Source organism: Pungitius pungitius, chromosome 7 (assembly GCF_949316345.1).
Source record: "Pungitius pungitius chromosome 7, fPunPun2.1, whole genome shotgun sequence".
NCBI classification, from domain to species: domain Eukaryota; kingdom Metazoa; phylum Chordata; class Actinopteri; order Perciformes; family Gasterosteidae; genus Pungitius; species Pungitius pungitius.
In genome coordinates this window covers 7,375,174-7,400,396 of record NC_084906.1, presented here as the reverse complement: position 1 = coordinate 7,400,396, position 25,223 = coordinate 7,375,174, and the positions used below count along the sequence as shown (strand labels likewise).

Genomic DNA, 25,223 nt, shown 5'->3' with positions numbered 1-25,223 from the left:
GTTTCAGCCTCTGGATCTTTGGAAATACTTTAATGTCTCCTTCTCAGTGCTTTTCTACAGACTTTTGAACAATACAGCACTGAGTGTCAATTTAAACTGTGAACTTATATAATGGAAATACAATGCACTGTTTGTTTATCCTGCCGTGCAACAGCACAAGCCGTGGCTGGGTTAACTCACTCTCCCAAACTTTTGTGCACAATGTTTTAATGATGGATAACTACCACATTCGCTGTGAGGCCCATGTTTAAGACCTTTGCATACCTGGCAGTTGACATTGTGACCTTTGGGAAGTTTATTAAAAGGCTGAATTCTTATCAACTGAGACTAAAAAGATACTGTACGGACAATGTGTAGTTATTTCCTTTAATAAACTTAATCAATTGTGTCATAACTATTTGATTTTATTAAGTTGACAGAGCGGCTAGTTTGGATGGTTGACAATTGGTTTGTTGTGCTAACTCTCACAATATTTGAATGTTATCTTCTAAATCAGTGGTTCTCAACTGGTGGGTCACGGGCCGTTGCATGGGATTTTTTTTTTTTTAAACGGGACTTTTTCTAATGCAGCAGAGTGTCTTTTTTTTGCCGGCTCGTCCGTCCATGTTTTCAGTTGGCGCCGCAAAGACAACCGCTCGCCCCCGGCCTCAGGATCTTATACAGGGCGTCCCTCGCTGTTTCTATTTTTTGACGCCAAATAGCTGTTTGGAGTGACATCCTGTAGTCTTGTCATCACCATGGACTTACTGCGACCTTAACTAGAGGAGCTAGTGTATTTTGCCATTGTATGCTAAAAATAAACATCTTCTCATTGTAACTTCATCCCTAACAGAGAGCAGTATCTCTTCAATTGACAGGAAATAACAAAATAAGTGCATTTTGCAAAATGTCAATCTATTCCTTTAACTAGAAAAACATACCCAACTGTTAAAAAGTTATCTTTTTCTTACAGACTTTAAAACATATGTGCTTTTTGATTTGGCACACAGCTGTAGTTCTACATCTTTTAACCCCAAATGTGAACCAACCATTCATGTGAGACTGTGTGCCCAACCTGGACGTCGAGGGTCAGGGCCTCGACCCTTTTGTCTTTGAGAAATGACATCCCCGTCACACTGATTTACATGTGTACTATCACTTTCAGGCTCACCGGGCACCAAGCAGGCTCCCCTGAAACTTTCTATCCCTGAACTGAAACGTCCCCGTGAAGCAAAAGCTGACAGGTCAGGTCCGGGTCCGCTGGCCCTAACGGCCAAGGTCAAGACCAACAGTTGTCTGCACTCATCTGGAAGAGGAGCCTCTGGGCGGTAAACACTGCGGTCAGCTCACGGTCGGTATGTGCAGCTCTCCCACGCCACATCGTTGTCCTCACAAGACAACACACACGGGTCCCGAGATGCACATTGCTGTCTGGCAGAATTAACTGTTGTTCAAGTGAAATGCAAAAGTTAACTTCATGGGAAAAACCACGAGAATGGCTAAATTGTTTTCTAAATATATATTTCAGGGAAACTTTCCTTAATGCTGGTCTACTAGTGTGATATATTATCTTCCTGTTATGCATGCTTTGCAATAATATCCAACCAGTGTGACTCGTTCGGCTGCTGTGACAACGATACATTTCTTTCATTTCAGCGTGTTTTTCCGTTATCTGCTGTGAAAATAAATGAAAGAAGACCTTAACCTAGACTCAAGCCATTTGCCATCACAGAAAATTGGGGCTTTTGCTGAACGAAATCGTTGAAGGTTAGGAGTTTTCCAGCTCATTAGGCTTCAGCAGAGTTAATGAACCCCCGTTGCCCGGCCCCCGCGCTCAGGTCCCAGCATTACTCACAGGCTAAGCAGGGAAAAAGAAGCTGCCAGTGTGGCTCCGCCTCAGCAGGCCACTGCGCGCACATCGATCATGACTGTGGAACTTACGGGGTCGCAGAGGTCAAGGCAACATCTGCTGATCCCGTGTGATGTCTCGGGAGAGTTCAATCAGGCCTTTCTGCGACATGGATAGACGTGCTAGGACATCATTGAATTACTTCCATCCAGTAGGGACATTGCTTGAAGCCCCGGACATGTTTGTGTGTATGTTTTGAGTTGTCAACGGATGTCATCTCGCAGTGGACGCTCCAACCCACATTCAACCAACTCACGCTTGGGTTCCACAAGTGTACAACAGGCTCAACATGGAGAAATATCATTTTGATTCTGTGGCAGACGTGCGGAGTAACACGCGGACACTGGCAGCTCGAATATAAGTTTCTTTATTTGCTCGCAGTGCTTCGAGGTCGCACACTCCTCGCACACTCGTCGTTCACTCGTCGTTTGCTCGCCGTTCACTCGTCGTTTGCTCGTGCGTGCTCCAGAGTCTCCGGTCCCCCCTCTCCAGATCTGTTTACTGGTTTTAAGCACAGGGGGACAATTAGTTGATACATCCCAGCTGTGCTCATTACCTGCCGGCACCGTTCCCTGCACCCCTCCTCCCAGCTCTCCTCCCCCCCCTGCAGCTGAGCTAATCACACCCCACCACCACATACCCCCACCGCCCGACTTAGGCCGGGGAGCCGTCCGGCCGAACCAACTCCCCCCCCCCCCCCCCCCCCCTCCTCCTTCTCTGGAGGGCGGGAGAGGAAGTCGGCCACGACCATCTGCGTCCCGGGCCTATGGATCACCTTGAAGTTAAAAGGCTGTAAAGCTAGATACCACCGAGTGATCCGGGCGTTGGTATCCTTCATGCGGTGGAGCCACTGCAGCGGGGCGTGATCCGAGCAGAGGGTGAATGAGCGTCCCAGGAGGTAGTACCGCAGGGAGTCGACCGCCCACCGGATGGCCAGGCACTCCTTTTCCACGGTGCTGTACCTGGCCTCTGATGTAGAGGACTGGGCGGTCCACCCCCTGCACCTGCTGGGACAAAACGGCCCCCAGCCCTCTGCTCGACGCATCAGTCTGCAAGACAAAAGGGAGAGAAAAGTCAGGTGTATGGAGGAGAGGTTCCCCGCAGAGAGCCTGTTTTACCCCCTCAACCGCCCACTGGCACCGCTCGGTCCACTGGACCGGATCTGGGGCACCTTTCCGGGTCAGGTCAGTCAAGGGGCTGGTCAGTTCCGCAAAGCCCGGGATGAACCTCCTGTAGTACCCGGCCAGCCCCAGGAACTGCCTCACCTCTTTTTTTGTCTTAGGGCGCGGGCAGGCCGCAATAGCCGCGGTCTTGTCTACCTGAGGGCGCACCTGCCCGCCCCCCAAGTGGTACCCCAGATACCGTACCTCCCTCCGCCCAACTGCACACTTCCCCGGGTTGGCGGTGAGCCCGGCCTGCCTCAGGGATTCCAGCACCGCGCCCACCTGCCGCACATGCTCCGCCCAGGTGGTGCTGTGTATGATCACATCATCCAGGTAGGCGGCAGCATATGCAGCATGCGGGCGAAGCACCCGGTCCATGAGGCGTTGGAAGGTGGCCGGGGCCCCGAACAACCCAAAGGGAAGCATGGCGAATTGGTATAACCCAAACGGAGTGGAGAAGGCCGTCTTTTCCTTGGACTCTGGTGACAAGGGAATCTGCCAGTAGCCCTTGGTTAAATCCAGTGTCGTAAAAAAACGTGCGGTGCCCAGTCGGTCCAGGAGTTCGTCGACCCGGGGCATCGGGTAGGCATCGAAACGTGACACGTCATTCACCCTGCGATAGTCCACACAGAACCGCACAGACCCATCCTTCTTAGCGACCAAGACGATGGGGCTGCACCAGGCGCTGTTGGACTCCTCTATTACCCCCATCTCCAGCATCGCCGCTAATTCCCGCTGAACCACTTTTCTCTTGTGTTCAGGTAACCGGTAGGGCCGTGTTCGCACTGTCACGCCCGGGGACGTCTCAATGTGGTGCGCTATGAGGTCCGTGCGACCTGGCAGGAGAGAGAACACATCATTAAACTGACTTTGCAACTGGGCTAAGTCCGTTTTCTGGGCCGCAGAGAGATGGGCCTCGAAGTGGAGCCGGGTCGGATCGGTGGACTTAGAAACCTCGGGCCCCAGCTCCTCTCTCTCAGCTACTGCGGACACCAGCGAAACGGACTCCGCCTCTCTCCATTGTTTGAGGAGGTTGAGGTGGTAGATCTGTGTAGCTCCGCCCCTGTCAGATCGCACCACCTCATAGTCGACGTCCCCCACCCGCCGTGTGACCTCGAAGGGCCCTTGCCACCTGGCGAGGAGTTTTGAGCTGGAGGAAGGAAGCAATACAAGAACTTTTTCTCCCGGTGTAAATTGTCTCAGCTTTGCTCCTCTGTTGTACAGCCGTTGTTGACGCTCCTGGGCCTCGAGCAAATTCTCACGTGACAACTCACCCAGTGTGTGGAGTTTGGCTCGCAGGTCCAGGACGTATTGAATCTCGTTCTTACCGGGGCTCGGACCCTCCTCCCAGTGTTCTTTAAGCAGGTCGAGCACCCCCCGGGGTTTCCTGCCAAACAGCAGCTCAAAGGGAGAAAATCCCGTGGAGGCCTGAGGCACCTCCCGCACTGCAAACAACAGAGGATCAAGCCATTTATCCCAATGACGTTCATCGTCGTGAATGAACTTACGAATCATGGATTTTAAGGTTTTGTTCAGCCGCTCCACCAGCCCGTCGGTCTGGGGGTGATAGACGCTGGTCCGAATAGACTTAACTCCCAGTAATTCGTAAAGTTCCCGCAGTGTACGTGACATGAACGAGGTGCCCTGGTCCGTTAGAATCTCTTTCGGGATTCCAACGCGGGAGATGACCTGAAACAGTGCCTGCGCAACACTCCTCGCGGAGATGTTGCGCAATGGCACTGCCTCGGGATATCGCGTTGCGTAATCCACCAGAACTAGCACAAAGCGATATCCCCGTGCACTCCGGTGAAACGGCCCGATAAGGTCCATACCTAAGCGCTCGAACGGCACCTCCATCAACGGGAGCGGTCGCAGCGGCGCTCTCGGAATGGCCGGCTGGTTCACTAGCTGACACTGCGGGCAGGACGCGCACCATCGGCGCACATCCGCCCAAATGCCTGGCCAGTAAAATCGGGCCGTTATCCGGTCCATAGTTTTGTCACTACCCATGTGGCCCGCCATCGGGTTATAGTGAGCCGCCTGGAAAATTATTTCCCGACGGCTTTTTGGTATTACTAACTGGGTGTTCTCCTGACCTGTACGAGTGTCACGACTCACTCTGTATAACCTGTCCCTGATCAATGAAAAGTGCGGGTATGATAATGCGGTGTCAGGGCGCACCATGTGACCATCAATACGTATCACCTGGTCGAAGGCCGAGCGTAGAGTATCATCACGAGACTGTTCCAGTGGAAAATCTTCCATGGAGCGTAATTCGGGAGCCCGCGGAGTCTCCGTGGGAGGCTCCGTCGGTTCCCCGTCCCTCTCTGCAGTGTCGGATAACCTCGCGTCACCACTGAGCACCGCACACATCCCGCATGTCCCTGCTGCTCGTGACCGCACCCCCGCGCACTGCCCCGCTAACTTATGAAACCCTGCCCAGTCTGTCCCCAAGATTAGGGGGTGCGTAAGGCGGGAGCTAACCGCAACCTTAATCTTATGCTTTTTACCCCCACACCTAATCTCTACCGGTACCACTGGGTAGTCGTGAATATCCCCATGCACACACTTAATACATACCCGCGATGCCTCCACCAATGCCCCGGGTCGAACCAGCCTCTGGTGGATCATGGACTGCGTGCAGCCCGAATCCACCATCGCCTGGTATGTACCCCCCTGGATCCTTACCGGAACGCAGTACGTCGCTCCCGGGCCGGGGGAGGGTGTTGGAGGTCCGGCAACCCTCACCGTCTGGCCCACCTCCATCAGGGGGCACTCCCGCCGGTAGTGCCCGGGCTGCCCGCACCTCCAACACTCCTGCCCTGGCGGTTGAGGCGCTCTCGGTGGGTCGGGAAGAGTGCCGGGTCCGGTCGGTTCCCCACGGTCGCCCCCCCTGGTCCGGGCTGGTGATCGCGGCGTCGGCAGGGGCCACGCCGCGGCCGGCTGCTGGGTCCTCCTTCGCGGCGTGGGGACTGGGGGTGGTGACGCGGGCGGGCGTCCGCCGTCGCCCCGTCCGCCGGGGTGAGCCGCCAGGTGGTCCTCTGCTAGGGTGACAGCCGCCTCCAGCGTCGCCGGGCGGTGGTAGCGGACCCACGACGAGGTCCGTGGCGGCAGGCCCTGCAGGAACTGCTCCACCACCACCTTCTCCACCACCGCCGGTGCTCCGCCCGCGCCCTCCGGCTGCAGCCACCTGTTGGCCGCGTCCTTGAGCTGCTGGGCGAAGGCAAACGGGCGGTCCCCCGGCCCCAGCTTCGCCTCCCGGAAGCGCCTCCGGTGGTCCTCGGGGGAGAGCCCCAGCCGGTCAACGATGGCCCTCTTCACCCCGTCGTAGTTGTGCCGCGCCCCCGGTGGCAGACCAAGCGCCGCCGTCTGCGCCTCCCCGGACAGCAGCGGCAGTAGGCGGATCGCCCACTCGTCCGCCGGCCACCCGCACGCCCCCGCCATCGCCTCGAACATTTCGAGGTAGGACTGCACCTCGTCTGCCGGCGTCATTCTGTGCAGCACCACCCCCGCGTAGGCCGAGGGAGCCGCCGCCGGCGGCGCCGCACCTGGCCGGGCCGCCAACTGCTCCAGCACCTGGGTCTGCCGGTCCGCCTGGGCCTGGAGCGCCCCCATAAAGTGCCGGTTGGCCTCCGCTTGCTCCCGCTGCATCGCGGCAATTTCGCCCAGCATCCGCCCGAGCGCGACCGCCGGCTGCGCCATCCCCTCCGCGTGGTGATCGCTGGGTTCCATCCGCTAGTTGGGCGCCACTGTGGCAGACGTGCGGAGTAACACGCGGACACTGGCAGCTCGAATATAAGTTTCTTTATTTGCTCGCAGTGCTTCGAGGTCGCACACTCCTCGCACACTCGTCGTTCACTCGTCGTTTGCTCGCCGTTCACTCGTCGTTTGCTCGTGCGTGCTCCAGAGTCTCCGGTCCCCCCTCTCCAGATCTGTTTACTGGTTTTAAGCACAGGGGGACAATTAGTTGATACATCCCAGCTGTGCTCATTACCTGCCGGCACCGTTCCCTGCACCCCTCCTCCCAGCTCTCCTCCCCCCCCTGCAGCTGAGCTAATCACACCCCACCACCACAGATTCGTTATGCGCTTATGGTATGGAGCGACATTATTATTCAGACCGAAACAGACCGGATAAGTTACTCATACTGATGAAAAACATGGCATGAGATTTGCATTTTAACAATGAAGGATGAGTCAAGAAATGCTTCCTGTGTCTCATTCTAAAGTGCAGGGCCCAAATCTAGTTCCCATGGAGCTTTAAAAAAAGTCCATTGAGTTCCACTCACCAATAGAGGAGAGCATAGAGCCACTGACACAGCAATGAATACAAAAACAGTTTACGTTTCAGATACTTTAAGCATTTGGATAAAGAGAGAGCTTTTAATGCACAAGACAAATGAATTAGTCTGTGGATCGCCTGTAATTAAACATTCTGTTAAGTCCACAAAGAGCTGACACGGGCCTGCAGTTTGTGTCCTGTGTAAGACCAAAGTTACTCTCCGGTACATAACGATGGTTGTAAATGTGTTGAGAGAAAGTCTGCTGAAAGTAGTTGTCTTTTGTTTAGGGTAGCTATGTTGTCACGCATGTTATAACATTGTCACACATACGTCCACATCATAGTTTATTTTTCATCTTCACTGGGTGTTCACATCATAGGCTATTCATCTCCACTGCATGTTCACTAACTCTCCTGTCATTTCAGATCCTCCCACCTCGTCACCTGATTTCCTGCACCTGGTTCTCCTCACCCTCACCTGTGGTGCCTTCCCTCGTCAGTCACTCACTATTTAAGCCAGTCACATTCTGTTGCTCACTGCCAGATTGTCTTGTGTGTTCTACCAAGTTTTCCAGCGTTTCCCGAAGCCATCCTGTTTTTCTCGATTCCGACCTTGCCTGTTCCTCGACCCCGATTCACCTGCCTGCCCCGTTTTGGATTTGTCTGCCTGTCTGTGTGCCCTCCTGATTCTGACCCTGCCTGTCCTCGTCTACGGATTACCTGCCTGCCCCTCTGAACTTGTTTGCCTCCTGACGGATCTCCCCGTTTTGACCCTGCCTGAACCTTGATTAAAACCCTCCTGTCTTGTCCATCGTGTACGAGTCGTGCATTTGGGTTCTCCCGTACTCCGGCATCAGTAACCGTGACAAACATAAAATATATAACATTGCATACTACAACTATAAAAACAACTGAGACTGGCTAATGTGCACTTATGAAGGGTGATAAGTTACTGGTGTCTACAAAGAGACTCACCATGCAATCATGCGGTTCCATTTAAATGAAAACATGCACAGAAAATATATCTATTATTTAACCTATTATTAATTCATGGTAAATTCCATTGGTGATAAATACGTATGTGACAACACCAAAAAAACTGCCTGGAGAGAATGTATGAACCCATGGAAATAAATGTACAGTAGCAACTGAACGGCTCACAGCTGGGCAACAGTGAGCATTTCCAGCTTTGTAGTGTTGATTCACGTGGCCTAGATACAAGAACATGGATTATTTGTATCCTTGCTCCTCCAAATGATGTGATGCATCACAGGTCAAAAGGGTTTCCAAGTTCAACAGTTTACACCAAGCGGGTAGCAGATATCCAATATTACGATGCAGTCATGCTGAGATGATACTTCCATAAAACTGCCACCAGGTCTGTGATTCTATTATGCTGGGCTCTTCAGTTGTTCAGATGTTATCACTGTATTGAATAAAGGACGGGTGATATGACCAGGTAAATGGACGTGGACCCAAGCGCAGCACACAGGACTCATGGGTGAGGTTTCCTGGGAGATAACGTCTTTATTCACGCACAAAAAAAGGTGGACACGGTTGAGTCTGGTGGGGGGTAATGACCTCGGAGAGCCAGCCAGCAGTCAGGTAGGGATCCCGGTACACCAGGGCAATAAAAACCAGCGTCTAATCCACAGGAGTTACCAGATGGCCCGAATGCATAACTCTGACGACGGAACGACCTGCCGACGAATGGCAGGAAGACCCAGGTTGGTGTAGGGCAGCCCCCTGATGGCTGATGGCCGTCAGCACCCTCCCAGGATGAACATGTCCACACCTCCTTGCTGACAGACAGGGTTAAACACAGGCAAAGTGAACAAAAACACAGGGGAGCTGCTGGACTGACAGCTGACAGCACGACAAAAGGGATTTACAGGTTTCTTGGAGATTTTTCTTTTTACAAACATTCCAGCTTCTTGCTCCGGTACTTCTTAGAAAAGTCCTAATTTAAAAATTTAAAAAAGCAAACATGCTCTGGACTGAAAGAAGGAATAACATGACAGCAGGAAAAAAAAACTTTATCAAATGTGGACTTAAATGCTACTGGCCATTCCCACAAGGCCAAAGTGCTTGAAGAATTTTGCAGAAGTTTGCAGTCCGTGGGAGTCACTGAGCAAGCGGGCAGAAAAGAAAACGCCTTGTGAAATACTTTTATACACTTCTTTGACGGCTGGAGATTACAACTGGCTTTGGTTTTAGAAGTTTGAAACTCCCTGACTGAGATGTGGAAGGAGTTGCCTCACAGTATTAGCCTCCACGCAGACTGATTCGTGGGAAGAAAATACTCATTTGCCTTCGGGGATCTGGTTGAACCCCCGATGGCTTCATTATGTCACTGTCACAGTTGGATTGTGAATTTCATTGACAAATATTTAAGGAAGAAAAAACGTTAGCTAAATGTCCCATGAATGTTATGGAGTTTTTTTTAAATGTTGTCTAGTTGTTAATGGTTCTTGACACCAGTTATTCTAAACCTAAATGGTCGATTCACGTTTGAATTGCTGTAAATTTACAGTGGATTTTTAACGGTATCTTACAGTGTTTCATAATGACTAACATACCATTAAATGTTCATTCCTTGCATGTGAATGAATACATTCATTCTAAAAAAGTAGGTTTTGAGCTGTTGGTGTTGCATGTTGGTCGAGCTCCTGCACTTTTATGAATGAATGTTGTAATTATATAGGAATTAAAAAATGTCATTTTTTTAAAAGATATTTAGTCCATTTATCAGAAATAGATTTTGGTTAATGGCAAACTATTTTTTTCCCTCGGAAATCTGTGATTGTTATATTTGATTTAGAAAATAAAGTGGAACTAAGATATTTAGTCAAACTTTCAAACAATACCATTTAGTACTTTTTATAAAGGAGAGACACTAAAAGGTTTTCTATCTTGTGAAAATAATCTATTCATTTTCATAAAACATGAAAATGACAGGGTGTCATTTTGCATATGGTGGACCTTCAGTTATATGATGGACCTTCAGTTAGCAACAGGAAAGAAAGAACGAACGAGTGCATCGAACAAACGTGTTGAAAAAATGTGAAGCCCGGTTTGGGACGTCTGGAAGAATTCAGCCAAACGACTTCTCTCATTCTGGTAGATTTAGTAACAGCGCTGCGTTTTCAAAGGCCGGAGCAGTTCTGTCGGCCCGCAGGCCGGAAGAACAACTCACTAACATCAGGAAGAACATTATGTTTTATAATTCTTGTTAGGTATAAAAGGAAATATTTCAATTTGCCCTAAACTGGCGTTGAGGAAGAGCAGGTCTTCTCGCCACATCACGGACAAAATCACGTACATCCAATGAAAAACAATGATATAAAATGAAGGAAACATGTTTAAAGAAACTTATCATTGTACTGAAGTGTGTAAATGTTTAGCCATTTCTAATACAACCTCAATTCCTTATTCTGCTCCATTTTCAGGATGATTGGGACTCTGATGGGGACACCAAGGCCCTTCATAGCACCCAGGCCCCTGAGAAGCAGGAAACTACAAAATAAAACAGGAAACAAACCCACACAGTGGCATGACTAGGACAATAAGAGCATCCGCTTCAAACACTTTAGCATGGTTTGAGCTGGCTTGTTTCACTTTTACACTACCCGGATGCTGACTTCTGCCAGCTTTGGTTTGGTAAAATAAGATTTTCTCTAGGATAAAACAATATGGCTATTTTCCTCATTTAATTCAGTATTCGTGGAAGGAAGTTCCCTTCATGCAAGTAATCATAAGGTGCTGCTTGGAATGTAACTTATAAAGAACCTCGTTTTTATACTCAAGCAAATAAGCGAATTGGTGACTTTTTTATGGAAAAATGTATCAAATTGAACGTGGTCACACCAACTTATTCACAGGAGGATTTGTAGTTGTGGATACGTTGCATCCTCAACAGGTAGATCTGGTCAGGCAGGTGGAGTAACAAAGGTGTGCATGGATCAAAACCCCTGACCTACACTCACAACATTCATAGGCTTCACAAACTGATCTCCCTTCAGTCCGCGTGGAGCAGCATTATCGGGCCTATTCATAGATTGGTACCGGTGCCGCTCGTGCACCCGGGCTTATTACACCATTAATCGAAGTAGTAGGAAGGACCGAGTGTGAGGCATCCTGCCGCCGTGCACGCCCCTAACAACACACGTTACAGTCGGAACAAGGAAGTTCATTCACCTGCGTTGCGTCTCTATCCAGATTGTTCACTTTCCGCCACAGATCACCAGCGCCAAGTAAGTCCCATTTGTCCCCTGAACGTAACTTTAACTTCACTCAAAAGGATGTAACGTAGGCAACGTGAACGTCAACAGGAGTGTGACCGAGTTTCCATACGAGGGAAGTTGTGCCGCCAACGTGACGGCAACAGGCAAAGATTTAAAACGTGACAAAGGCCTCCAGGCAGCGCAGTCGATATCTGCGTGACTTACTTTAACCTGTTTTAACTTGGTCTAAATATCTCTAACAAGTGTTGCCCATCCTGACAGTTGTCTTTTAGAAGCCACGCCATGGCAGCAGCCGATGAGAAGAGAACGCAGCCCGGCGAAGAGGAGCAGCAGCCTCCGCTGGGCTCTACAGCCGCCCACCCGGGGCACACGGAGCCGCCTCCCCCCACGGAGGACCCGCAGCAGCCTCCCCCCACGGAGGACCAGGGACACACGGAGCCGCCTCCCCCTACGGAGGACCCGGGGCACACGGAGCAGCCTCCCCCCACGGAGGACCCGGGGCACACGGAGCAGCCTCCCCCCACGGAGGACCCGGGGCACACGGAGCAGCCTCCCCCCACGGAGGACACAGAGCCGTCCGAGGGCCCGGAGGAGCGGGCAGCGGAGGTCGGAGCGACCCGCCCCCCGCAGAGTGACAACTCCGTGGAGCCCTCTCTGCATCATTTTAAGATGAGGAAATTCTTCGTGCTGAGGGTAAAAACTTTCACTTTTCCACCTGACAACGGGGAAGTTTGTGCTGCCTATATGTTAAAGAAACTGTACTTTTAATTAATTTAATTAATTATTGGTATTTATACAGTTGTAGAACTCTAACTAACGTGGCTCTTTTGTTTTATTTGTATGATGTTGCTCGTATTTAGAGTATACTTTACATTAGCTTCATATACTGCGGCAGTAGGCCATACTACATTTGACATCTGTCCTTATTACTAGCGTTGTATTTATTCAATGTCTATTTGTTTATAGGTACTATAACATCTAACATGCATGTCTAGCAAATGTATTGTACCAGAGTTACATTACATGTCTTACATGAAACTTTTATCCAAAGTGACTTCTATGTTGGGAGACTCAAGGGAAGTAAGTACTTGAGTTGGCTTAATAGGCCTGTTCTTGTGTGTAAGTCCCTAAACTACTTTGCAATGCATTCATTTAATGAAACACAGTATTCAAACCTGTTACTTCAAGTTGTACTACTTCATGGATTTGGCTAATGTTAGCATCAGTTAGGCCTGGTAGTGTGTTTGAAACTGGTAATGTACTGGTTTTAATATGGTTTAGCGCAAAAGTGCAACATAATGCTCTTAGGGACACTTACTATATTTTCGGTGAATAGTGCAATATTTTTTTTTAATTACGTGTTTTTGAACAGATGATGCAAAATGTTAACCTGTATATAGGTTCAAATCTGGATTGGCTTGCTATAGGAATCCGTCCCTGGTAAAGTTGCTGTAAGAAAGCCCTCAGTATGAACTCCTAATGTTTTCAACCTGCCATTGAAATAATAAAAAGTGGAAGGATAGAATGTCATGCTATAGAAATGACAGTCTGAGTTTCATGGGAAAGCAGAAATTTGGATGTCAAGTGTATTATGTGCAGAAGCTTCTCTTGTGTCTTCTAACGTGGAAGCTGCACGCACAGCGTTCTTCATTTGCAGTCATTTTGTTGTGCGGAAGCTTCATGTTTTTTGTTTATTGTCATTTTGTTTTTACACACAGACACGCTGACATTTGGTTGGGGTACCAGTCCCAGCTGTTTGTCTGCCTCAAAGATCACCCTTAAGCTTTCTGTCACACATTGTGGTTGTCACAATGAAAAACTAGAGAATGACACCGGGCCTTTCTGTCTCCTCAGCCTGGCACACTGGAACAGGCCATCAAAGACGTGACAGCTCTGGTGGAAGAAGTCGACGGCAGCCTTCACAGTGTTTGGCTGATGGCAGAGTGAGTTTCTGCCATTTTTCCTGTGTACAAAATCATACCTAATCAAATGTATGGAGAAGTTAATTGATTGAAGATAACAACACAGATTTGGTCCTGGTCGTGGAACAATGTAGCAGCTCTTAACTCTGGCAAGGTTTATGGAGGGGGCCTGGGAGTATGTTCCCCCAGTCTAGATTTGTTTTGTGGACCTGGAGAAGGTGCATGACAGGGTCCCCCGAGAGTTATTGTATGAGGTGCTGCAGGAGTAATAAGCAACGGGGTCACGTTGTGGGGCCATCCAATCCCTGTACACCTAAAGTGAGACCTGTGTTCGTGGCAGTAAGTCGGAGCCGTTTCCACTGTGTTACGTGGTCACTGTGTAGTCCCAATGGCCTTTTTTGCATGTGAACCCATTCTCTCAAGGGAGCAGTTCGCAGCCGAATACGAAGTGCTCGGGATGAGGATCAGCACCTCTTAATCTAAGGCCATGGTTCTTGGCAGGAGACAGATGGATTGTCTACTCCGGGTAGGCCGAATGACCGAAAGGACTACGTCACGGGTACAAGTGGACGAAATGGGTTTCCTTGGGAGGGTGGCTGGCGTGTCCCTTAGACGTAGAGCCGCTGCCCCTTTGCATGGAAAGGAGCCCGTTGAGGTGGTTTTGGCATCTGGTAAGAATCCCTCGGCGCCTCCCTAGGGAGGTTTTCTAGGCATTGGTGGAGTGAACTAGGTGGAGAGATTATATCTCAACACTGGCTGTGAAACGACTTGGGATCCTCCAGTCAGAATGGGTAGAAGTGGCCAGGAAAGGGAAGTTTGGGGTGACCCAACGCCGGATGAGATGTCAAACCTCGGATCAGCAGAACAGCACTCTGTAATACCAAAAATGGGTTTTTGTTGAACTGTCAAAATCTTCCTTAATATGAGTGACTGGGTTATCACCTGACAACAGTGATGAGACTAAAAATGCACAGTTTAATGTACAAATCACCGCTGGCCCATGGAGCAAGACTCTTAAGTTCTACACATGATATACTACATTACAGGCTGATATTGGCTCAGCGTGATCAGACAGAGACATCCATAATCCATAATTTAGCTGAATACCAATGTTCATGATCTCACAAGTCAATGCGAAGTTAGTGAACTAAATGTCTCCAACACGCAAAATGACATGACTACAATACATTTAAAAGTGCACTTGTCAGACGTCAGGTTCACCGTACAAGCTTTCAGGAAACATTTTAAAGGCTGTGCAAGAATTAATAATGCATTCCATTTATTCAGCTCTGTCCAACACTCGTAAACTCGTCCTACGGTCGGGCCCGCTGTTGCCGTCCTGCGGACGCAGCTGTAGAATGTCTGGCGACACAGACTGCATTAAATGGTAATTCTGTGGAGCTGCTGCATAATTTCCTCAGAGCTAAATGCATGTGCTTTTAATGCTGAGATGGTTCTTTTTTTTTTTTAATCGATTAGTGCTTCTCCATTGCATTTAGTTCCCAGTTGTTTCTGCCTTCTCCGAGCCTGAAATACTCCATTTGTGACTTCCAAATGCAGTTGGTGGTTCTATGTCCTGAGTCCAGCTCCTCCCTGCGTGTTGTTCTCTCAGCATGATGGTGCATCTCTAACACCTCCGTACCACGTGAGCTCATTAGCTCATTCATAGCTCGTCTCCCACACCTTTCCCTTGGTGCCGCGGCTGCTCAGTGAACCGTCTTTCTTTTGGCCCGCGGCTGCCATCAGTAATCGAGTGTTCATTCGGCCACATGAGCCCGGCTCAGTGGGCCGTAGGAAGATAATCCATGGCACCATGAAATGAGTGTGTGTGTGTGCGATATCCTGCTTTTTGTGATTCTAATTGATAACACTGACATCTTTGAGCACATGTTGATGCCATAACAAAAACAGACTAAGTTTGTTTGCTTTGAACTTGTTTTTGGTTATTAGCTTATTCTTTTCTTTCCTTTGTTTTTTGTAAAAACTTAGAAATGCCTGCGTGCATATTGTACAATCTTTGCCATGGGCTTTTACAGTTCATAATTAACATGTTATACATGTTTATGAGTTGACTTCAGATAACCTCCTGCACTATACTAAGATCAAGGGGTTTGATGTTTTACGGTTACGGTGATTTACAGTTCGATCTAAGGAGCCTGTTGCAAAGGCTGCAAATACTTTTGTCTTCTTTTCCAGCAAGAAAACATCCACCATAGGCCCGACTACATTCTACGCATCCTTAGTTGGGGTCTCCCCTACCAACATCAGAACTAAACGTAATACAAAAATAGTCAAATATACATTATGAAAATTGTATGATCCACTAGTGGGTCCCGACCCTTAAATTGGGGGGACTGGGATAACACAAAAATGTGTCTTTTGGCTGGGAAAAAAAAGCTACAAAGTGTGGAAACCGTGCAGTTAATCGGCTTAAATCTGCTGTAACTAATTAAGCGGCCATTTGGTGTTTATTCTTGTTACAAACTTTATACATAAAGACGTAAGGATTTAACAGGGATTGAGGCTTTGATCTGACAGCTTTTTCTCATTGGATGTTTAGAAATGTGCTGTATGGTGTAGTTTACATTGAGAAAATGAAAGCAGATAAAAAATGTAGGTATCAAGAACAGATTCTAACACGTTCTCTCTCTCTTCAGGGTGGATCACTGGAACAATGAAAAAGAGCGCCTCGTCCTCATCACGGACAACTCTCTGCTGGTCTTCAAGTACAACTTCGTCATGTTCAATTGTGATCATATCCTGAGGATCCCATTGAACATTATAGACCGCATCTCCCACGGTCCATTCAGCTTCCCCAAGCACTCACTGCTTCAGTAAGTCGTTACAGTCAATCTACACCTTCTATCAAGACACCTACACCTTCTATCCAGACACCTACACCTTCTATCCAGACACCTGCAGCTTCTATCCAGACACCTGCACCTTCAGTCCAGACACCTACACCTTCTATCCAGACACCTACACCTTCAGTCCAGACACCTACACCTTCAGTCCAGACACCTGCACCTTCTATCCAGACACCTGCACCTTCTATCCAGACACCTACACCTTCAGTCCAGACACCTGCACCTTCTATCCAGACACCTACACCTTCTATCCAGACACCTACACCTTCAGTCCAGACACCTACACCTTCAGTCCAGACACCTACACCTTCAGTCCAGACACCTGCACCTTCTATCCAGACACCTACACCTTCTATCCAGACACCTACACCTTCTATCCAGACACTTACACCTTCAGTCCAGACACCTGCACCTTCTATCCAGACACCTGCACCTTCAGTCCAGACACCTACACCTTCAGTCCAGACACCTGCACCTTCTATCCAGACACCTGCAGCTTTCAAAGTTATTTTGATTTGTGCTGGGAAATAGTAACCAGCACAAATCCAGCAATCTAGCACCCGATTAGCCATTGTTTATTAATGACACACATGCCTAGTTTGCTCTCGAGCGTTGTGTACTTTCTTGGAGGAAGCGACGCAACATGGCGCCTTTTCTAGGTATTTCAAAGGTTGAAGTGTGCATGACTTGCTTGCCAGCGTGGGCGGTGATCAGGGCTGTCAGTGACACGGCGCTGAGGCCAACATCAGGAAGCCACACCGTGAGGGGGAGGGATTTGCACAGACAATTGGCAATGGGGGGGGGGGGGGGGGGGGGTCACACGGAACGGCCTGAAACCGGCGAGGGTAAGGAGTGCAAAGCTGTCACTTGGAGCTGTCGCCTAACTGATTAGGGGCACAATTAATGTAGTCCTTTCATCCAAACCTTTTAAAGACGGCTCGGGGGATGCCAAACCAACTAAAAGTAATTTGATGAATAAAACTCAATGCGCTGTGAAAAGCTTAGAAGAACGCGGCCTGAATTGGGGGCTTTATTTCTGCACATTACGCTGAATTATACATAGCGCTCGTGGGAGTGCAACAGCAAAGAGACGGCTAGACTGGCACTGCTCTGTCTTCATCTGGCCTGCCTTCTCCCTCCTTCTCCTTCTTCTCTGCCACTCCCTCAGGAAGCGGCGCCTTTCATTGGTCTGGGTCATTCGGTCTTATTTTTGGCAGAAAAGTGATCTACAGTAAAGTGTATGTGACGGATTCCTCCCCCCTGCTGTGATGACAGACTTTGCTCATCCCAACATCAATGTGAGGAAAAAGTCAGGTGTTGAACATCTTTCTGCAATGGTGCTTTCCTTTTTTTAAACTTTTGACAAGTCTTTGGTTTCACAGACAGGCAGACCAGATATTTTAATTTGACACAGGCATCAGATAAGCACTCGATATCGGCCGACCCATAGCCCAGGTATCTCTGTCGCAGCTGTAAACTTATTTCTAAATCTTTGTTTGATATAAAAATATCACATATGCGCCTACAACTACATTATAGTGTGTGATATATCAATATTTCATGCTGACGAAAGTAGCCTAATTAGATGTCCGGACTAGTTTTAGGAGCAAATTACCATATTTGAGAAATTTGCTTACTGGATGAGTAACCTTAAGACTGTGTATACAGCGCTGGTAATAGTTGCTGCCTGTCAATCACAGTAAGCCCGCCCCAAAGCATACTCCGCTTAATGATCTATTTGACTCTTAATGGACCATAACTTAGTAAATTAGCCTCATGCTGTACTGAAATTATCAGATTTGTTTTTGCAAACAGAGGAGTCGCCCCCTGCTGGTCAGTAGAGAGCAAACACGGTTTAGCTTTACTTGGCTGAACTGCGAAGCGACACCTCTCCGGTACATGATCCATTTTTGCTCAGACAGAAATGCAATGACCGTTGTTCCATCACTAGTGGTGATGATGCTTGCCTGGTACTCCTGAGGTTTCTATCGCGGTTTTATTTTTATCAAGAGGACGGGTAAAAAAGACATCTGCAGCCGACAGTTGTCATCTGACCTCTTGATCTCAGTGTGCGACAGTTGTAGAGGCGTTTTCCACTTTCCAAGGGTATGTGTGGATTTGTAATACTTTTATATATAATAAAGTGAGCCCAAGAGCAGGTTTGTGAACGCTTGACCCCTTAATGCTCCCAGGCCACCAGCTGGAGAACAAAGTGCAGCGTGTTATTTGGCGTCCGTTTCCCCACCTAGCTCCATCAGCATCTCAGAAACAACAATGGTGCCAATAGATATCGTTGAGGGAACGTCTGTACTTTTAGTGCTGAATCTCCAGGTGCACCCATGACGAAGAAAGCGCCTCCTCTCCAAACTATTTATCCAGCACGTCATCAACCTGTTTTTACTTCTGTCTGAAAAAGTTTAGTGTGGAGGTTGAAGGAAGCCCTACTGGGGGTTGCTGGTGTTGAAAGTTTATATATTGATATAAATGTATTGGAAACGATCCCAGCACTGTTCTCATCTCCTTTTTCTCCTAATTAAGCTTTCTAAGGGACAATAGATTATTTATCTCTACTACTGTTGCACTTCAGCCATACTGTCGAGCTTCAGCCATTTGGGTTTCCAACCGAGCAGAACCAGCTTTGAACAGGAACATTGTGTACTCATCACGGACAAATATATGAAGGCCTCATATCGTTCGACAGAGTCCTGGCTACGATATTCACTTGACTCCAATAAGTTATTAAATATGATATGCAAATGAGTCCAGGGCTTATGTTTACTTCCTCAGCAAAGCAAGAAGCTAACAAAGGAAAGGCTGCTGATATACGGATCATTTCTGTCAGACAAATCTCTCCAAAACCACAGCGACAATAACCACCAAGCATCCAGCATATGAATCATGAAAAACGATATTTTAAATGGACAAACATATGTGTAATTCAAAAACTGGTTGTCTCTTTTGTTGACTACCGTACATATTTGCACAGTGGTTTCTCACCATGGATATACAGTATATGCACATACATACGTGTGTTAACGTACTTATCTTATTTGTTTATATTGTACATTTTTGCTTGGCTTATTTTATTCCATTCTATTTTATTATCCCATTTTATTCTTATATCGAGCGCATCAATCATCAGGACAATTTTCTGTATCCATAAAATACGTGGCAACAAATGTTTTCTGATTTTTACATTTTATTTCAAACTATTGAAATTATTTCAAACTCTTCACCATCAGCACCAAGGAGGAAGTCACATGCCTCCTGCTTCCTTCAATGATTTGAATATGTTTGATTCACCTCAACGGCACTTTCATAAATGGAATGTCTACGGCATAAATTGCACAAAAATATGCAAATACACACTTGAATTTTCTCCAATAGGCGTATAATGTGTTTTGGGCTCGCTGCTCTTAATTCAAACACCTTGCAGCGTTTTTCAGCTGGTGGACTCTGCTGTTCGGGTTGGAAGCGGGTTTGCCAACAGCCTGCAGCTACGATATCACAGCCTTTTTGCATCGTGACATCCACAGCAGCGTGGCTGTATGTTTTAGGCTTCGGAGCGTCGCACAAGCTTCACCATGAATAATGCAAATGTCTTTTCAAGACATGTGGGGAAGTTGTGTATAGCAAGCGAGCTACACTTTTTTTTTTTTCCCCAGTCATCACTCCGCCCCCTGGTTAGTCCCTCTGAGGTCTTTGCATTTGTGTATGAATGGCCGACGAACCAGGCTGAAGAACTCTGCTGAGCCATCGGACCCAACGCGCCTGTTTGCTGTGTGACGCTGTGCCACCACTGGAGCTGGCTTTGATGTTTGTGTGTTGACTTCCGAGTCCCAAACGCAGAAGGCATCCCAGGGAGGAATATCTCGTCACTTGCCTTTGAGCTCAGAATGCAGCGTGTGTGCGTTTTGTATGGTTGTGTAATAGTATGGATTGAGTGTGTGGTTGGTAGGAGGGGCCCTTCTTCCGTTTGACCCTCTTTTGAGGTGTTTGTAAGTCTTGTTTTGGTGACGTTGTGCATAACTGAGCCTTTGTACAGATACCTTGTTACAGCGTGTGAATAACTTGGTCCTGTTGGCCTGTTTTCTCCCTGCACAACACCTGCCTTGAAGGAGGCCTCTGTCGTCATTTGGATAGCACATGTGTAAATAGTGTTTGCCTCGGGTGTTGGCAGGAAGTGCACTTGTGCAGAGTACGTGGTCAAATATGTGACAGATCATTAAAAATATCAGAGCGCCTTTGGGGAAATTGGCATCGCACTGATTTATTAACCTTCCTTTTTGGATGCAAACCAGTAGGTTGATTATAAATAAGTTAGATATTTGTCTAATTCCTTCACAAAACCACCAAAACATTGTGTGTGTTTGTTATAACTTTTAGGAGGTTTGGGATATACATTCAGTGAACTATTCATTTTAGGAAATTGCAATATTACAGTCATACTTTAGAGAAGCACTGAGGGAAGAGGTGGCTGTTCTGTACTAAATAAAATCAAGGCAGAATTCCTATATTCCTATTCCTATATCTCAAATACATAACAGAAATGGATCTATTGCACAGCTCTATCTGGCTCTAAAAGCAGATGTGTTTGTACTCAGTGTGACTCTGTACCTTTTTGAACTATAACAAATGTGCTGTATTCCCCACAGTCTCGCTCACACTTGATGGGTAAACAGCATGTGGATGAATGTTGTCATCATTTCAAACACGCGATCGGAGAGGGTTCAGCGGTCTTTGCTGTTCTCTCAGTCTTCTGAGGTTTTACCGGGCTGAGGGAACATGTGACCCTGGGGCATTTTGTCCTTACAGCCTGGGGTATTTACTTTAATATGAGTAGTAGACTACCTCAACTCATATTAAGTGTTTGCCCCAAGGGTAGATTAGTGCCATTTCTTCCATTGTTCTTGCATGTTAGCATGGACCCAACAGGTCTGGTTGGCCGCCTTTGCAACGTTGCCATTGGAAACCATTTTGCAACATGGTTTTTTTGGCCATTGGTTTCCATCAGCAACATTTTATTTTTTTTTGCATATGAAAAATATGTAGAGCAGATTTATCATTTGGTTGTCCTAGTGAAATGTAATTATTCACAGTCACAGTGCGAGCCAGGCAATGCAAACTGCAAATGCAAATGATATTGTTTGACTGTGTCGTGAAAGGTCGACCAACCCGCCAACGTCACAGAAGATTTGTGCAAATATATTCAACTGACAGAGATACAATGACATCAATGGAAAATGGAATGGAAAACAAAAAAAAACAAGGACTTGTTAGTAATATTATGGGGTAATTTAATTCTGCAGCATAAATATCTTTGACGCTCTTCTGTGTCTTGGTGTGTCCAGGAGGGAGGGGGAGGGGCTGCGGCTCTTCTGGGATCGGCAGAGGGAGCCCTCCTTTACCTCCAGGTGGAACCCCTTCGCCATTGACTTCCCCTTCATCACCTTCATCAACCACCCCGTGAGGAGTGTCAGCGGCACGTTCGCTGCCATGTGCCATGTGAGTTTGAGTTATTTAAAGGTCTCAGTTCACGGAGACCATTAATTGACACCGACCCGTTTATAGATTGTATGTAAGAGGCTCACTTGGACGTCACCCACGGTATGGCAGCCTTGAGTTGGGTATTTGGGCCGTCACCATCTTGGTGGTAAACACAGAATGAGACATTTTTAGGCGACCGAAGAGGTTACAAATAACCTTCATGAGGTAAAAACACACAGTGACAAGTTGTAAGAGGAAAACACAGACCGGACGAGGAGGTGACAGCCCGCACTAAAGCATACTCTGCTTGGTCTGTTTGGCTCTCAAAGGACCACAGTTTACAAATGAACTTGTATTGAGGTAATAAATGAAGTGAGAAGTAGAGTCATTTTCTCACAGACTTCTAGATGTTTTGCCCTTGTCTAACAACATGACCAGTTCCTCCAGGTCAAATGGAATAGTTTGTGTTTGACCCCATTGATGCGTGAGCAGCTCTGATCATTACGGGCAACACGACCCCCCCCTCCCCCCTCGGTGACTCACATGTAGTTCATGGAGTAGAGAGGGTGCGCCGGGAACCGCAAGGTTGGCCATTCGAACCCCCGCTGCTCCTCCTCTCATGTTGAAGGGTCCCTGAGCAAGACACCCAACCCCTTGCTCCCCGGGCAAAATGTAAGCCATGGGTTAAAAATGCAATGTAAGTCGCTTTGGATAAAAGCGTCAGCTAAATGACATGTAATGTAATTCATGCCAATTTTGCCCTCCATCACACACAAATGCAGCACTGCTGGAAACCCGGGACCTGCTGACTGAGGAGCACTTGATTTTAGTTTGTTTTTCTCTGCTTACCTTGAAACAAAGCCAACGATCTAATGCAATGGTGCTTGAAACGATTACTTATGTTGTACATGATAAAAGAGGCTTAAATCCCTCTTTAAAAGGATTAAACCTGCCACAATCACAGGTTTTTATTTGTTGGGGGTAAACACCTCATTTTCACATTACACTGTAACATTTAAAATCATATCAAATGTTACACAAAGCTCAAAACCTACAAATACACTAATTGCAGATGCTGCATCATTAACAGCCAATACATATAATCAAATCAATTTAATGAACTCACAAGAACCAGTCACATCTATTGACAACACAGCATGACAAAACAATCCATCGAAACGGAATGAAATCAGACGTAGTTCAGTTAAGGCATGCCATTCACTATTTAGAAAGTTCAACCTGAACCCCTTCAGTAACTCAGTGTTTTCTCATTGGAATTCTCCATCTTTCCACCCCCCGCCCCCCAGATTGAGAACTTTCAAGAGCGGATCAAAGAGGCGGCGCAGAAAGCCCACGCCATGAAGCCGTTTCCTGGGAAGGCCAACGGCGTCCTGGTCCTAAAGCAGCCGATCCACACCGATGCCTACGTGGGCCTCATGTCTTTCCTCGGGAACCAGAACAAACTGGGCTACAGCATGGCTCGAGGAAACCTCGGCTTCTAGAACCCTTCTGCTTTTCATAGTTTTGCTGTCGCTCGACTAGTTGAAAAGAGATTATTAAGCCCTGACTTCATGTTTGTGCGTTGGTTCTGTCAAACCCTTTCAGGACAGACCAAAGACGTTTCCAGTTTGGGATTTTCTTGGGCGTCTCGTTGAAGGGTGGATTCTCCCGATGTTCCGTGTGAGGTTTAAACAACCCTGTGATCCCCCCCCTTATTTCGGCAGAGAGCTTTGTATTTGCTCCTCAGCATCGGTCTCCTTTCTTCCTCCCCCGGTGTGTCTGTTAAATATCTCATTGCCATACCGCTGAGCTACCCTCAGAGATTCTCCAAACACTGGGGAGGGGGGCATTTCTGTGCATGGTTTTATATTTTTATCATTCGCCGTGTGTTTTTACAATACATACAGTTTCCCCTTGATGTGTGTTTAATGTGTGTTGCTCCACCTGGCGTGTTGTCACAGTATGTATTTTGTTCTCTTTTCCTTTGTGGTGGTATAGAATTACAGATGTCGTCTATGCCAAGTTTGTATTGCTCTATAATAACCTCATCTCCATTCTGAATGAGAAAGCCTCCTGGAACATGAAGGTGGTGTTATCACACCGTCGAAACTTACTCTAATGTATTCCTTCATTCTAAATGTTCTAAAAGAAAAGAGAGAAATCCCATTTCTGTAGTGGAAGTAAGTGAAAAGAGAATCTGATGTCCAAGAAATGTTCTTACAATTATCTGCTGACATACAAACATTTCTTTTCCAATGCAAGTCTGTGGGAATGAGTATTTTTTAAACTCCGCTTAAACACAAATGGAGAATAAAAGCCAAGCAGGACGTGTGCAGCCTGTGACAGAGCTACCAGAAGGACGTCTGTGCTCAGTCCTTCAGTAAGAAACAGTACTGTACAGTATGTAACAGTACTATGTTCAATGAGAACCGCTTCAATAAGTTTTTCTTCACAGCTTTTGAAAATGGAGAAGACAACACACCAGAAGAACTCTTCCTCAAACTAAACACTAGAGGGCAGCCGAGGTGTGCCATCTTCAACATTCACCTTCTGCTTCAGGCAGCAATGTCACAGAACCCGAACGAGAGGGCATTTAAAAACTCATGCAGCATATAATAAAATAAATAATTAAAGCTGCGATCCGCGTTGGACGGGTCCTCGCTACTCCTTGCACGTCGGGGCACTGCTCGGACGGTTACAAAGGCGTCCGAGGAACCCTGCGGCCGTCGGACGAAGCGTTCCCAAGTCAGTGGTCGTTAACCGTGTGGAGCACCCACAGGAATGCCGCTTTGCAAACTTTATCTTTGACATTATCATGGTCTTAGGCCTTTTATGTCAACATATAACCAGGAGCTTCTGATATACCATTAAAAATTAAAGCCTCTCAGAATACCATACATGAGACAATTTCCTTCAATATCTCAATCCCCAGACTTCATTTTGTCATTTTCAGATTAGATTTAAAAGGAAACTGTCAGATGGGTCGAGCTGGTGCAGGTCGAAGAAGGCAGGCAGGACTCAAATGCAGGATTCAGTTTTCCGGAATGTGCTTTTTATTCAACACAAAAAACTAACAGAAGCCAAAAGAACGTGCACCAACAATGACTGACGTTAGACAATGACGCGACAAGGGACAACAGACACACAGGGCTTAAATACACAAGGGAGGTGCAGGTGATTGGACACAGGTGGAAACACTCAGGCAATCACAGGACAAGGCAGGAAGTGAAGTTAACCCAAGACCACAAGGAACATGAAACTTCAAACTAAAACAGGAAGAGAGACCAAACCGTGACAGAACCCCCCCCTCAAGGACCGAATTCCAGACGGTCCTAAAGGGGAGCAGAACCGGAGAAAATCAGACAAGGGGA

At 47.4% G+C, this 25,223-nt stretch overlaps 1 protein-coding gene and 1 long non-coding RNA gene across 2 annotated transcripts; one reads left to right on the top strand and one right to left on the bottom strand.

Annotated features, from left to right (window-relative positions):
* Window positions 1–8,789: 8,789 nt before the first annotated feature.
* LOC119216149 (uncharacterized) lies at window positions 8,790–11,830 on the bottom strand. The gene is made up of 3 exons (XR_005120096.2): window positions 11,530–11,830; window positions 10,753–10,848; window positions 8,790–9,134 (listed from the first exon to the last, which is right to left on the bottom strand). It is a non-coding gene; the product is annotated as an uncharacterized LOC119216149 (long non-coding RNA).
* tprg1 (tumor protein p63 regulated 1) lies at window positions 11,181–25,082 on the top strand. Its single transcript, XM_037468610.2, has 6 exons — window positions 11,181–11,585; window positions 11,838–12,269; window positions 13,431–13,519; window positions 16,156–16,332; window positions 21,717–21,870; window positions 23,160–25,082. Exons 2-6 carry the CDS (start codon window positions 11,859–11,861, stop codon window positions 23,352–23,354), a joined length of 1,026 nt encoding a protein of 341 aa, XP_037324507.2. The 5' UTR covers window positions 11,181–11,585; window positions 11,838–11,858; the 3' UTR covers window positions 23,355–25,082.
* Window positions 25,083–25,223: the final 141 nt, after the last annotated feature.

Bases quoted from the DNA above. Each gene is read 5' to 3' on its own strand.
- tprg1 (XM_037468610.2), top strand. From the start codon at position 11,859: ATGGCAGCAGCCGATGAGAAGAGAACGCAGCCCGGCGAAGAGGAGCAG. The intron at 13,520-16,155 runs GTGAGTTTCTGC...CTCTCTCTTCAG, and splicing joins AGTGTTTGGCTGATGGCAGA to GGTGGATCACTGGAACAATG. The intron at 16,333-21,716 runs GTAAGTCGTTAC...TGGTGTGTCCAG, and splicing joins CCCAAGCACTCACTGCTTCA to GAGGGAGGGGGAGGGGCTGC.